General features: G+C 37.3%; 1 protein-coding gene across 4 annotated transcripts in view; it reads right to left on the bottom strand.

Annotated features, from left to right (window-relative positions):
- The window catches only part of LOC124300141 (A disintegrin and metalloproteinase with thrombospondin motifs 9-like), a 180,027-nt gene that overhangs the window by 15,596 nt on the left and 149,580 nt on the right, over positions 1–14,851 (bottom strand). For all 4 annotated transcript variants that reach the window (XM_046753840.1, XM_046753842.1, XM_046753841.1 and 1 more), the window contains 6 exons: positions 9,816–10,053; positions 9,421–9,619; positions 2,824–3,041; positions 2,453–2,605; positions 1,695–1,844; positions 142–283 (listed from right to left, as the gene is read on the bottom strand). In XM_046753840.1, coding sequence (XP_046609796.1) covers positions 142–283; positions 1,695–1,844; positions 2,453–2,605; positions 2,824–3,041; positions 9,421–9,619; positions 9,816–10,053 — 1,100 coding nt within the window. The remainder of the gene's footprint in view (positions 1–141; positions 284–1,694; positions 1,845–2,452; positions 2,606–2,823; positions 3,042–9,420; positions 9,620–9,815; positions 10,054–14,851) is intronic.

The following is a 14,851-nucleotide window of genomic DNA, read 5'->3' as shown; positions in this document are numbered from 1 at the left end:
TTACATTATTATTTGGGTCACATTTTTGCTTGTTAATAATTATTTATCCGAGAAAGTTTGCTCAAAACTATTCTGCGGATTAATGTGCAAAATGGACCCGAATATAATATGAAGCAGGATGCGTGACTCGCCATCACTCACCATGAACGGGCATATCTTAGAGCCCACGCCAAAAACTAATTCGCATTGTTTATTCTCGGAATAATCTTCCCCAGGCAATCGTTGAGTGCGTGGAATTGTGGTGGCACTCGGTTCATCCAGCAAGCAATTTCCGTATCCAGAGCTAATTGATGCGGTGAAAAAGGAGAGAATATAAAAAATAAATAAATGGTTCATCGAGATAAATTGTTTTTCAATTAATTTTGATCCATTTTTAATCTGGAACAAATCAATTTCTTATGGTTCACATATTTGCGAGTCAAGAACTGCATGTAGTCATAATTAAAGCAGTTTTGCTCCCAAATATCAATTTTTTATCATCTATATACGTACTTGTAGTCAGAAATTTGTAGGTAATAATTCATTGATAATACAATTTTACATGTTTTCACATTTCACACGCTTGAATATCTGTCAGGTAGGTATTTAAACATGTTTTCAAGCTACAATTAATTGAGCTTTTCTAGTAGAGCAGCTACCGAATTTTCATTAAACTATGTTAATTTTGTAGATAAACATTCGCAGGAGCTTATACTTTGGAATTTGGAAAAAAAATATTTCATTCCGAGATATTTTCCAAGGTTACTCAATGTTACAATTCATTGCCACGAAAGTATGCAATAGTTTAAGTTATTGCAGATAGCATTACCGAATTTCCGCATCGGTTTTATCATTGATAATTGATGCAATAACAAACTGTAATCAAATCTTCTACTGGGAACGAATGTAGAGATGGTGCAAATTTTGAATTTCACGCAACTCAGCTTGTTCTCCATTGTAACGTAAAGTTCCATGATATATCGCAGCTAAATTGCCATCTACGATTTCCACACGGCCCATTACACAGTTTGAAAGACTAGAAGAATCTCTCAGCCGGTTAAGCAACTAACCGAGGCCATTAGTCCAAAGTAACTAACGCGGTCGAGTGAATTTGCAGAAAAACTTGATTTCAACTCGCCGATGCGAGACTGACGAACATTCGAAAGCGTATTGCAGTCACGTTGATTATATACTCAGTGCGTCTTTTACGTCATAGTCAGACGATGAAAATGCACAGAGCTAAATCAAGCTTCATACTTATTTTTATGGAGTGAAATTCAGTTGACCGTTTGGTACGATTAATCCTATTGATTCGATCTCAAAATTGATTTCATAACCGCCGTTTACTAACAAAGATCCCTGCCTTACCGATAGGAACGACGCAGTAGAACCACTATGTAGGGTAAAAAACGTGCCTTCTGGTCCATTGCGTAATATTTTCGATCAAAATGAATTGAAAATATGTCATTAATATCATTGCGTAAACAATTCTTCCTATTTCTTCAAGAACCAAAGTTACAACTGGAGTTCGGTTTCCTCTGAACGGAGTTTCGAAGCTCGCGGATTCAATTCAAGCAAATTGAAAATAAACTATTATTTACTATTGCATCGAATTCTCGTAAATTTCCATTGATTCGTGATTTAAAAATAGAGCAGAGCAATTCGATTTTGATAATGGCGTGTAATTTCTGGTGTGGTCGTAATATGATACTGACTCTAAGTAGTCGGTGACGTAGTGACGGGAACAGTTTGACCATTCCCATGGGAATGTGTTGTCGTCCAGCATTCTCGACATGACGTTGTGAATTCTCGTGTTGCCGCGATATTTCCGGCAGTTCTTATCATCGTCGTGCGGCATGCTTAATCTGAAAGGAAATTGACTTTACTATTTACCGATCGAGTAAACTAAAATGCCACCTACTTTCACTATCATTAGTAGCCTTCACATCACTGACCCAAAAATGCCGCAAATAGCAAAATTTACTTTGCAATGCCGAACAAAAATGTCCAAAGACCTTTTTTTTTTTTGCATATAATAATGGCGTCAGAAAATGTATTCCTGCATTTCGTGGCCATACATTTACAGTGATACATCTTTTTGGCATTATTGCTGCGTGCAACAAACATTTTTTTGGGTATTTGGCAAACGACGAGCAGGCTCCAATAATGGTAAATAAATGACATTTTATTTGGTTAGTAAAGACTGGACTACGGCATCGTCTTAAGATGCTGTTGACGTCGGATTACAACAAATTGAGACTCTGGCTACCCAATGTTTGTGTGTCATTGAATCGTGACACAAGAAGTTATGCCACATGATGTTAAAGATTTAAAAGTAGTTTAATTTTTTCCTAGACGCCTTAGAACTTCCGAAAAATAATCAGCATAATCCGATCTTGGATGGTTTGATTCTAGAATTAGTAATCGGTAGTGGTGGCTTGTTCAAATTAATTATATTCAAGTATAATCGTACACGTGGCCAATTTCATGAGCGATGGTAAACGCTGCTGCCAATCCATTGTCCTGCACAATTGCGCAAGATGATCGCGGGTTGCACATTTTTCCCAATTGCGCCAATCCGAGTGTATCGCATCTTTGTTCTTGTGTGTTGTGACACAGGTTTTCCCTTTAGATTACCGAGAAAAAGAAAAGAAGAGCTCAATTTTAATATTATTTTGTGAACATAATTGTGAAACAAGCGGATTCGAAAATAACGTGTGTCATCAAATTCTCCGTTTCTAGTATCGAGATCAAGGTCAAGGTCAAGGTCATAAAATACTAAATCAATTTTGCAAGAAGGAAAGGTTTTTCTTGTCGTAGTCAGATTGAAATATGAAACGGAACCTTGTGAGAAGAAGTGCAGCATCGTAATGTTCCGGAGATGTTTCATCGGGATTGTTGTTATGCTTTTGCCACAAACAGAATGTGTTCAGCATTTCATTAGCAGGTATTCCTCCATTGTTTATTTGTTTAGTACCGAAGGTTTCGGTGGTGTTCTTTATCTTCACGACAACAATGCTGATCGCATTCCCGATCGAAGGATCCTTGTAGATAAGTGATACCTGCAACACAAACGCATAAAAGAAGCGTACAGTTACATTTAATTTTGCATAATGTGGTTGGATACAATAGCCCAATTAGACATTAGTATTACTATTTTCATTTTTGCTTTTAAGAAAAGTAGGAAATCAAAGTAAAATGTGACATCCTTTTTTTTCCAACACATAAGGTGAAATAAAACTTTGCTTCGTGGTATGTGTCGAAATAATCATACCGGGACAATGTCTCGATACTTGAAAATCAATTGCGCATGCGCGAGTTTTATCCGCTGTTCGTGCAGGCTGACCATCCCGAATATCAGCTATCAAACTGTTTCTGGCGGCAATGTAGTTGATACGAATTTTCGAGGTTAGAATCTTAAATAATTGAGGTAGTGACTCGGAAAGGTTTGTGAAGCATTTGTTATCGGGTCGGAAAGTTGATTCTTCAAAGAACGGTCGAAATTTAACGATTATGCTTTTTGAAAATTCAAACGTACACACTTTGTGTACGTTGGCTCGCCTGGATCGCGGACAAAAATATCGCTGCGGGAAGATTTCGCCGACCAATGAAATTGAATTATTTGGTGCGCATGCGCGGTTGATTTTCAAGTTTTAAGAGATAGTCCCGGTATGTACTTATATACCTGTAACGTATATCTAACATACACGCGGTGGCGAAGTAGAAATAAAGAGTCGTAAAAACGGTCCATTTCCAATTGTTCATTTAACTACAGAACTTCCTCGACAAAGGTTTCAATTATTTTCTCACCACTCGTAGCTGTGTATGCTTATGGTATACCGTGGATGAACGTGCGAGGCAGCTCGTTATTCTCAGAGCACCGCTGGGTCGTAAACTCCAATTTGCCCAAGGCACTCCGGGTGATCTTGAATCTTTAGACTTGGGCGCTGTTTACAGTATATTACACCTACCTACCATACTCTTGTTCACGCACATTTACTTAATTGCAAGCGAATAGTTGAGCGCCGGAGTCGACTAAACGATCTCTTCGCATATTCCAATTACCATTGTAGAATTTTAACGAAATACATACGCGATAGAATGTCTCAAAAACCTTAAAGATGTCGTACTTGCAATGGTTCGAAAACGTGGAAATTATTTTCATATACTTGTTCGTATCATACATGCGAATAATTGTTATTAAATTGTTTCTTGATGAACAATATATGAGCTTGAATGATTTTCCTGTGTTATCGTACATGTACCTAAAGAACGAATCCGTGTTGTTTCATCAATGCGCTCACGAACCGCAGTTAAGCCCGATTCGATGAGTATAAATGTAAATTGAATTCCTAGTGTTGATATTGCGCGTTAATTGTTTATATCTTCGGAAACGAGCTGCAGCTGTCAGCTCCAGTTTAGTAAAGTGAGAACACTTTCAATTAGTGCGTCAATGCCTCGCCGGTGGATAGTTACATATACGATTATTAGTGGACGATTACTAGTTACCAGTAAAATATTCACTGCAACAATTACTCAAGGAATATCTCGCCAAACGTGTTTACACGTATGCCACTTGATGTGCAATTTCCTAGGTCCTGCCAAGCTTTTTCAAAAACTGATTACTTTTGATTACTTTCACATGTTTACATTCGTGTGGTGCGATTTGCCTGCATCCAGGATGAAGCGTCCCAATTACGCCTGAGACATGCAACCCTCATTGTATTCATGTAATTAGATTCATTTGAACAGCATGTGCTAGGCGAAGTTATTGCGAGAACGATACAATGATAGTAAGGTGTTAAACAGTGGTAAGCTGCTATGAATTCTACACGACACCGATCGGTTTCAGCGTTATTGTCCAAATTTCATCTCGGACGCGAATAATCTTCACTACAATTTTGATAAGCTCATGTATTCCTTTGTGTTTTGACCTTCGGAGTGTACAGACAGTTCGGCATAGTTGGGCACGATACTTTGTGACGCATAGAATCACATTTACGTCAAGCACTTTTTCACGGTAAGAATGGCGTTTCCGCTAATAATTTCACAGTGGTACTCCGGCGCACATAAACTATATTTTGCGGATTGGATCAAGGATTAATGAGCCCAGAAAATTAGAACTGGATCAAAAACACCGGAGCATTATCATTATGTACGTCCTGACTGTTAAATCCTTTCTCAAATTATTGATACCTCAACTTGCGATATTCGAATTTGCTCAGATCAATTTTCATGACATAATCGCATTATCGTTTCATCATCGTTCAATATCATCGGCGCATATATCTTGCCGGAGATTTTAAAGATGTTTCAACTGTTTACCTGATTTTTTATTCAGACGATGGAGCTTATTCATTCTAAAAATGTTGTGAGTTGAAACTACCGAATACAGGGAAAACCTCCGCTGGTAGTGCATTTATAGTGCGACAAGTATTTACATATAATATTATACACACACTTGTGAAACTGTTCCCGACCCGAAGTTTGCGCCGCCCATCGTCAGCTATTTCGTGTGTTTAACCACGTTCTTGCCTCCGGCAAACATGCACATGAGGTACGGGTTCGAGAGCAGCTCGTGTCGTGTATTCGGTTGGCAAATATGATTAAATCGTAATTAGCCATCGGTGTGAAGTTGTGAACCTGATATTTTTCGATCAAACAGGTATTATCTCTTACCTGCTGAGCGCTCGTGGGTTATTTGTTACTTGTCCGTATAATCTCTCTCTCTCTCTCTTTCTCTCTCTCTTCCCTCGCCGCAGGTACTTTCGATTGAATGAAATATTTCGGTCAGGATTAACATACGTAATTGTCCATGTATACGGTCTGTACCGTCTGTTTTCGTCAGTACGATATAATTGTGGTTGCATTTTACGTTATAAGGTCGGGATAGAATATTATATCCTTATGGTTATAATAACAATTCAGAAATGAAATTATCCGCTCAACAATTACGGACAAGAAAGCATTCGAAATACATGAAAAATTCGTCGCAGTGAATGATTCACGGACACGTGGGGACTGGTTCAAGTATCTCGAGTAATGAGATGTTACTTGCAGCGCAAGTAGGTCAGAAATAATTAATGCCGAACGATTTGAAAAACAAATATTACCCAATACTCGTTCCAAAGCTTAGACAACTCTAAGCAGTTCCAGTGCAGAATATTAATTACGTTAGTTACGTGGAGGTTTTAATTGCTCTTATAATTGCAGAGATTAATTTCGTAATTACCGCCATTACTATCAGTCAGTGGAATGCAACTTTGTCTAAGGTTTAGCTTAAAAGCCATTAACTTTCGATGCTATCGAGGCAGAATTTTCCCTCTAAGAGCGAATGGCAAGAGATAAATTGATTTTTTTCAACTCTTACTTCACTAAATTATTCTCATTATTTGATTTTCGTACAGAGAGCGAATTTCTTGATGCTAATATCAAGTACCTAACCTTAAATTTATATGCTATCCAAAACGACATTTGTTAAAATCTGCATCTTACGGGTCGGGATGACTTTCGCGAAGAACGATGCCAAAGCAGTTGGGTCGGAACTTGCTTCGTGATCGCCGATTGATCGGTGAAATAACGACTTAACATACCTGAAGTAAATTATACGATACAAAGAACTTACACCTTCGTTATTCGCGAGCAACTTATGGCTGTTATGTAACAGTTACAAGGTTTCACCTCGTTTTATTTTCACTGTAACATATTAATGTATTTCGTAATGGTGAAATATCGGTTTAATCACCGATCTGTCTGCACCAACCTCACGATTCTACCGAGAAGTGAAAACATTTTATTTTCGTATTCGTTTTTCACTCGGACGGTATTTATACAACGAACCATAACAGCTGCATTCTTCCTCCCGATAGCAATGTGATTAATTATAATTTATTACACGCTCATTTTATCAACCATCCTTCGAGATTCTCAGCGCAAGTCGAGTCACAACGGAATCACCATTTTAAATGACTGGAGTGATCTGCAGTTTGATCAACAGGCCATGGAGGCTTGATCACTCGTACATTATACACGTTGTACTGTCATGATTAATGATTGATTGATCCTCAGCAGGGAGATCAAATTCCAGCTATGCTTTATAAGTCACCCTTGGCTAGTGCACCTCACGATGCATGTAGACCTTGGAAGGCTGATATAGTTAGTTTTTACCGACCGAGTGAAACTTCACTTATTTTGGCTATCAACATAACCTCAATCTCTAGCTACGAAACGAAGTGTCTTTTTATGACGTTCGTTATCGAAGAAAAATGTTATCATCAGTTTCCAGTTTCATAGTCCACATTCAATGATTTCTCAATGATGTTACCTTAAGTATTATAACCAACGGTTTTGTTTTGAAAGAATACACGCGGAGAAAGAAAGGATTCGTTGGATTCTCCAAATATGGTGAAAAAATATTTTTGCTGATTCAAATAAAGGTGGTATCACTGAACGACCAAAATTATCATTCTAATGACGTTTGTATCGGATTAAATGACATTAAATCAACAAAACGTTTCTTTTGCCACATTTCTTCGACATGCTTTGTAAATTCAGAAAATCCTTTCTCTGCGTGTATACATACGGTGAGTAACTATAGAGAGAATCTGATTTATGCCTACGCAAGTATCCATGTGAAAATCTCGCATTTCTGGTTCCGGCACATGTCCTATTCGCAATAAATTATATCCTGCCGATGGAATCAAGGAGCTGACAATGACCTGGACGCCAATAGGTACGAGTATAATGGAATTTATTCGCATCGCTGGTGACATTTGCATCGAGCACCTTATTCTCCGCGGGTATTCATATATCGGTACAAAATGTATCTGGAAGGAAGGGATTATATATCCTGAAGTATTCGATCCAGAGCGTTACACACGCTAGGCTGCTCAGCGATTCATCACACAAGCGATCTCTTTCCTGCTTTACATGTTTTGCCGTATCTTAGTACAATTGCAAGATTCTTCTGTATGAATATTACGTTAGATGTGTGTAAGTGTGAAACTGATTACAAGAATGAAAACAATACAAGCTTAAGGTAGACAATAATTATGTGCGATTGTAGGCACGAGATGTATCAAATCGTGTATCAAATTAATCACAATACACGATTCTCTCAGTGTCCAAAAAAGGTGGTTGCGATTCGCGCATATGATAGGACATAATACAGGTGCATGTAACTATCAAGAATGAAGGACGGCCTGCCCGGTGGTATCTTGTTCACGGTATTTCATGCAACGATCATGGCTGTGTCGAAAACTTACGAAGGAGAACGAGAAAGATCAAAAAAAAAAAAAAGAGAAAGGAAAGAAAAAAACTATCAGGGCACGGAAAACTTGGCCACGAATCGATTTGCATAATGTTTTACTCGTGGATCCGCGATCAATGAGAGCTCGATGATTAATGACACTTTTATAAACCGGTAAGAGATTCTACCATTTGATAACTACATTGTACTCAACCCTCTGAAGTACGAACCTGTTGCAATTGGAATCTCGTTTCATTTTTATATGATATGATTTTCCCTGCAGTGATTAACGATATCTTCATATTTTTTATTCAGTGGATACAATATTGAGTTGTACGTTTCCTCTGCTTCTTAGAAAGTTTTGAATTGTATACCGACGGAAAACTGTGGAACTTGGCAGATTGTGAAAATTGGACTTGCGCATGCGCGAGCTTTGTACGATTTTCATACAGGCTGACCAACTGAAATTCAAGCCGTCATGCGCGGCTGATAGAGGTTATGTAGGTGGCGCAGATTACTTTGAGTGAAACTAATCGCAAGTAGTTAATGTAGTAGTGATTTGGGAAGATTTAGCAAACTTTCATTGTAAACTGACTGATGACTGCTACGAGTCGTCATTGTAACGTAGTTTAGTAGTTTTACGATAATCAAGAATATATTTTAAGTTATAACAAAGACGTTTATTCAGGTGAGTGTGTTTACAGTAGTCTGGGTATATATATATATTATATATGGGACTGTTGCCTAGCGGGTAGCGTCTATCTTATGGTACTACATACGGCTAACTATAGTTGTCTATCTATGTTACAATCGTAGCAACATCATTGTAATTTGCCACTTGACGCAGGAGAATTTGACATTTCATACCCCGTTTCAAGTAACTTGGCTCCTATACTTTGCGGTCGAAAGTATTACCGTGATACAATCTCGCTGACCAATAGTTTCATTATTTTGCGCATGCGCAATAGATCGCATTGCCTGCTAAGTTTCAGCGTCTCCTCTCGGTCTGTTGCATTCAAATACGGAGTGACAGGGGGCAAGTAGAAGAGATCAAATACTTTTACTATTAATAATTCGTTTTTTAATCGGCTCAAATGCCGGCTACTCAATTATGAACCAACAAAACGCTGACGAGACTTGCACGAGTAACGATAATTCTTGCGAGATAAATTGGTAAAAATTATTATACTCACGGTGCTCATCAGGATGAGAATGTAGTTCTGTAGTCCTTCCCCGTGGTATTCGGCCATCTTCGCATCGGCAACGACCATTATTTCGATGAAATACTCCTGAGGAAGAGCTCGCCGTGGTCTCCAAGAACTAAAAGGATCCTCGATTTCGTAGTTTTGATATTTCTGCAGAGGATTTATTCGACGTTCGTTAGGAAAGTACCTGAAAGCATAAATTAAACAATATTCTAAGCTTATAAAGTTATTCGTCAATGATATAAGAATTATTGTATTGAGACTTTACGATCATTTTAATGTTTCTCGGATTACATCCTGATCGCGTGTCGCACAGTGACCAATTGAAACGATCAATGCCCGAAACTCGGCAGCAGGTGAAAATGGATTATAGAGAATATAACCTGTTACGGGGCCGCTGATATTGCCCCAAGAATTGCCGCTGATCGCCGTGTCTGACGAACTCGCTGACATCATCCCTCCCAAAATCGTCACTGTCAGTGTAGTAATCCTCTCTGGATTCTTCGGCGTGAGAATTTCGGTATATAGAACGTCTTTCCCGCCTGGGATGCTCGCCGACGTAAATCTTCGGGCCGGAAGTATCGTCGATCAAAAGTGCCGGCGCCTCGTCGTCGATGTTATCTGAAAGGAAGGATTAATTGCCGATGAGAAGAAGATATAAAAATAACAAAATGCAGGCAATTGATTGAGGCGTCAATTCATCAAGGCTAGTTTATATGCGTATACATGTATACGCGTATCTCGTATAATGTACGGATATGGTATACATTATAAGTATGTGACGTGTCGTTAGTGTTTATTTATGAATCAGCCCTTTTTCGTAAATCGATTAGACCTGATCAATGAATATTGATCAGTGATTAGGTGGGCAGATGATTAATCGTTTTGTGTACATCTTCTTGAAATGAATTATGACAAAATCTTTCTACGGAATTGCGAATGGTATACAGACGCTCGTCAATTGAATCGTTGGATGCACAAATTATAACCACTTTCGTCTTTCATTATATGTAATTATATGAGAATCTTCTTCCAGTGATTCTTGTATCGTCTTATTTTATTTTTTACCCGCCAAGCGAATTAGTCGTTTTTGTTCTCTTTTTTTTTTATTTACAGTATGTAAGAACCACTCGTGCTTCTGATTTGATGTTGATAATAAGACATAGGTTGGGAACTGTATTTAACGATGTCCCAATAGTTACACAATTAATTTTTTCACTGACTGCACTGTTCAGTTGAAAGTCAGGATGTGTATATGAAAAATGGTGTCCACGAACAAAAAGTTTCCTGTTCAACATATAAAGTAGTACATACTCGAATCTAGGTTCACAGGGCTTATGTTATAGATTTAATTACTTGGCTATAAAATTTAGATGCAATATGAAAAAATATTTTCGTAGAACAATGTAAGGCCATATTTACTAAAGCTATTGGTTCCTAAAGTCAGTAAGAAAAACAACACAAACAAAAAGATTGGATAACTAACGAATTCATTGGATGTGTAATGGAAAAAGAGCGTTTGTATAAAAAATAGAAAAAACGCAGATAACCAGATTTTTACAATTTATTGATCACAAGAGAATTTGGTCATATGCGAATAAAAAAAAATTGGGTAAACATGAAAGAAATTTTTATATTCCAAGGGATAAAATTGAAGGCAAAGAGAATATGGCGAATCATTTGAATGAATAATTTTTTGGGGTAGGGAAAAAGTTATGAAGCAATATAAAAACTATAAGTAACGAAGCTAATGTACGTAAATTTAAATTAGTCAAAAGCTCAATTTTTCTCGAGCCTAATAATAGGTCTTGTTTTTAAGAATTGTGATAAATACTTCCCTAGTAATTACAAACCCATTTCACGTATATCTAATTTTGCAAGAATTTACGAGAAGCTGTTGTATGTTGGAATCACAGGTTTCCTAAAGAAATATAAAATCCTTTCAAACTCGCCGTTTGGCTTTAAGATGAGATTTGGATCAAAAGATGTAATCGCTAAAGTAACTGAAATTATTTTAGAAAATTTATATCAAAGTAGACCAACGGCAGCAGTATTTTTACATTTAGCTGAAGCTTTTCATACGGTCAATCATGGAACACTTATCGAAACACTAAATACCTTTTACATGTATTATCAAGAATCATTGTGTACGGAATATACTATAGTGTTGCTACTTATGGGATATTTGAGGATCAGCCAATAAAACAGTAATTAGTCTAATATAGAGTGTACATAACAGTGTTCTAAATTAGACGAAGTAGAAAAAGAAATTGGAAGGATAAGTTACAAGTATATTGCCGTGGAACTTCAATAGTCCCAAAATTTTATAAAAAATATAAAAAGCAGGAACTGCAAAAAGATCAATTGGAATTATTTAAGAAATACTGATGTGCAATAACAATGCCTTGTAAACCGTTACCAAATAACTTTCATTGTAATTTTTTGTTTTATTTTGAAGTACTTTTATATTAAGTTTTGTCAAGCAATCTGGTTAATAATAATAATAATAACAACAACAACAACAACAACAACAACAACAACAACAACAACAAAACACAAATGAGAATAGACTCGTGAATGAATGATGTGTTTGGATGTGTTTGATTACATAGAACAAAACAAATAAAAGAATAAATTGCAAAAACGGCATCCGAGCATAAGCTCTTCTGTGAAAAGTGGATGCTCTCCGAACTATTAATTCGATTATAAATGACTTTGGCCTTTGCCAAAATAAACTTTGATCCTTACGCCTAGACGCGTTCGCTGCAAGACCAAGGAATTCGTGTATATTCGTCATAGCGGTAAAGCTAACAATTTGTTACGTGTCATGGAAAGAATGTCTGCGTAGATTTTTTCCGTGCCAGAATACGAGTCCTTGGGTATATGATTTGAGAAATTTGGCTTCCGAACGATTAATCGATGTCATAACCGCCCGTCGCTGTTATGCATTACCTACCGGATTCCGGCCGCGTGATTTCGATCTCAAAAATATATCGGAGATATTCGTTATGCGAATCTGCTAAATTGTTTTTGCTGTTTTAAAAAAGATTTTGGAATCTTGATATGAAATCAAGAACGACTAGGGCGCGAAAAGAACTCAATGACCAAATTTCGGTGAAAGTGGTGAATATAGTATAATGTAATAATTTACACGCATGCCAGCGTATGCCGGGACAATCTCTTGAAACTTGAAAATCAACCGCGCATGCGCGAGTTTTATCGGCTGTTCGTGCAGGCTGGCCATCCCGAGTTTCAGCTGTCAAACTCTGTTTCTGGCGGCGATGCAGTTGATACGAATTTTCGAGGTTAGAATCTCAAATAATTGAGGTAGTGACTCGGAAAGGTTTTGGAAGCATTTGTTATTGGATCGGAAAGTTGATTCTTCAAGGAACGGTCGGAATTTAATGCTTATGCTCTTTGAAAATTCAAACGTACTCATTTTCCGTACGTTGGCTCGCTTGCATCGCAGAAAAAAATATCGCTGCGAGAAGATTTCGCCGACCAATGGTATTGAATTATTTGGCGCATGCGCGGTTGATTTTCAAATTTCAAGAGATCGTCCCGGTATGCCGAGAGGAATCTGTAAAAATCATCAGACTAAGTGACCGATTGCGCATACGTAAAATAGATGAACTTCAATGGTCGGTCATTTTTCTCTGTGAAACAGGGGTGCCAACTTCCTCGAAACGAGGCATGATGAGTCATTCTCTCGCATTTAAAGTGGCGAATTGCAATTGTGTACTTTTGATGACTCGCATCAGTAATCAATCAGCATGCAATAAAGTTTTCCGAGTCTGCCAAAATCATTACATAAATTATTTGAAATCTGTTTAAGGTGGTTGGGCAATAATTTCGGAAATGTTTAATTCACATGAGTTTTATTTACATAAGTTTTTGAGTAATTTTAAACAATCCTGTAAAGTTTGAAAATGTTTTACCATTTAGATACTGAGTGTTTTGATTTCAAACTTGAGCTATTTTACATTGTGTAGATAGGGACTGGGATAAAAACTGATAGTTTCGAGTTGGTTGATTTAGAATAAAATGTTGGGGACGCTGGACGGGTCAAAAATATTGAATAAGGTAAGATGGACATTTAGGATTAATAATTAAAAATATAATCTAAAAAAAAAAAGAAAACTTCCATTGTGATTTCGATTAGATTATAGATTTGGCAACATCGCAAGTATGCAAATTACGCGCGGTGTTCAAATTATTTATTTTCTGCTGTTTAGATATGATATCGCTAAAACACTTTATTTTTATTATTCTTTCGCGAATCTCCCCTTAAATCGTAACTGATCAGACGTTTTGATTCACAAAAATAAAGATTATAGCGAGAGTTCAAGCAGACTACAACACAAGAAAATCACGCGTCGTTCCTCAAATTTATTTTCTGATTGTTTGAGGAATACAGTGCTCACTATTATCCGTCGGATGGCGTTACTGTCGCTACCCAACTACCTTAAAAAATTCACATCACCAACATACAGTTTGCACCGCAATTCGTAGCTGAAGTTTCAGTTGGCCAACCTGCATGAATATCCGTCAAAGACTCGCTCATGCGCAGTCAGACTTTCACTCTGCCTTGATTTCCTCCCCATTTACACCGTACTAACAATAAAGTCGGAAACCTTCGTATCCATAATGAATCATTTTGTACCAAGTACACATGTACTTACATATAATAGATTTGTACGCGTGTCTGGCTGCAAGAAATGATCACGTGTGTCGGCATGCTTATTGTCAGTAGCAAAAATTTACATGTTTAATTCAGTCAAGGCTTTTATCCTGGTCGAGCAATGATTTAACGCCCGAGACGCCTGGTTTCTATTCTTTTCCTTCGTAGTTTTCGATCCAGGAATTTTTACCCTAATCAATGTATTGCGTAAACATTTACGTTAACTGTGCGTATGTATGTATAAGTAAAGTGACAAGCACTTGCGGTTATCCATTTATATTCATCATATACACAAGAGAACGTCTGTTTTTTTTTTTTTTTTTTGTTTTTTTTTACAAAAAATTGTTTTCTCTCGTAAAATTAAACTTGCACTGAATTTTTCCAAACTTTCAAAAACTCTCGCGTGCGGACGTTTCTTCTAATAATTATTGAAATTTGAAAAACTATGAAGCCTGATTTAATCAAGGTATAACAACGAAGAATTCCTAGGGAATAAAAAAACAAAAAAGAGATAAAGGAAAAGAAAAATCGGCACACAATTCGCCCACGCATCAACGGCGCTACTTGCGGCTGACTATTATTAGCACTGCATGCGAACGAACGTATCTCAACGAGCACATGAAGAGTAACCTAAGGCGGTCGACGGTCGGATTTCTCATTCGCCAAAGTTAGCATTGGTATTATACACACATAATACCTCTTTACCCCAGCGTGGGAGGTAACAAGGAAAGAATGAAT

This window comes from Neodiprion virginianus, chromosome 3 (genome assembly GCF_021901495.1).
Source record: "Neodiprion virginianus isolate iyNeoVirg1 chromosome 3, iyNeoVirg1.1, whole genome shotgun sequence".
In the NCBI taxonomy this organism is placed as follows: Eukaryota; Metazoa; Arthropoda; class Insecta; order Hymenoptera; family Diprionidae; genus Neodiprion; species Neodiprion virginianus.
Note: the sequence above shows the minus strand (reverse complement) of the source record. Positions and strands in the feature narration are given on the sequence as shown.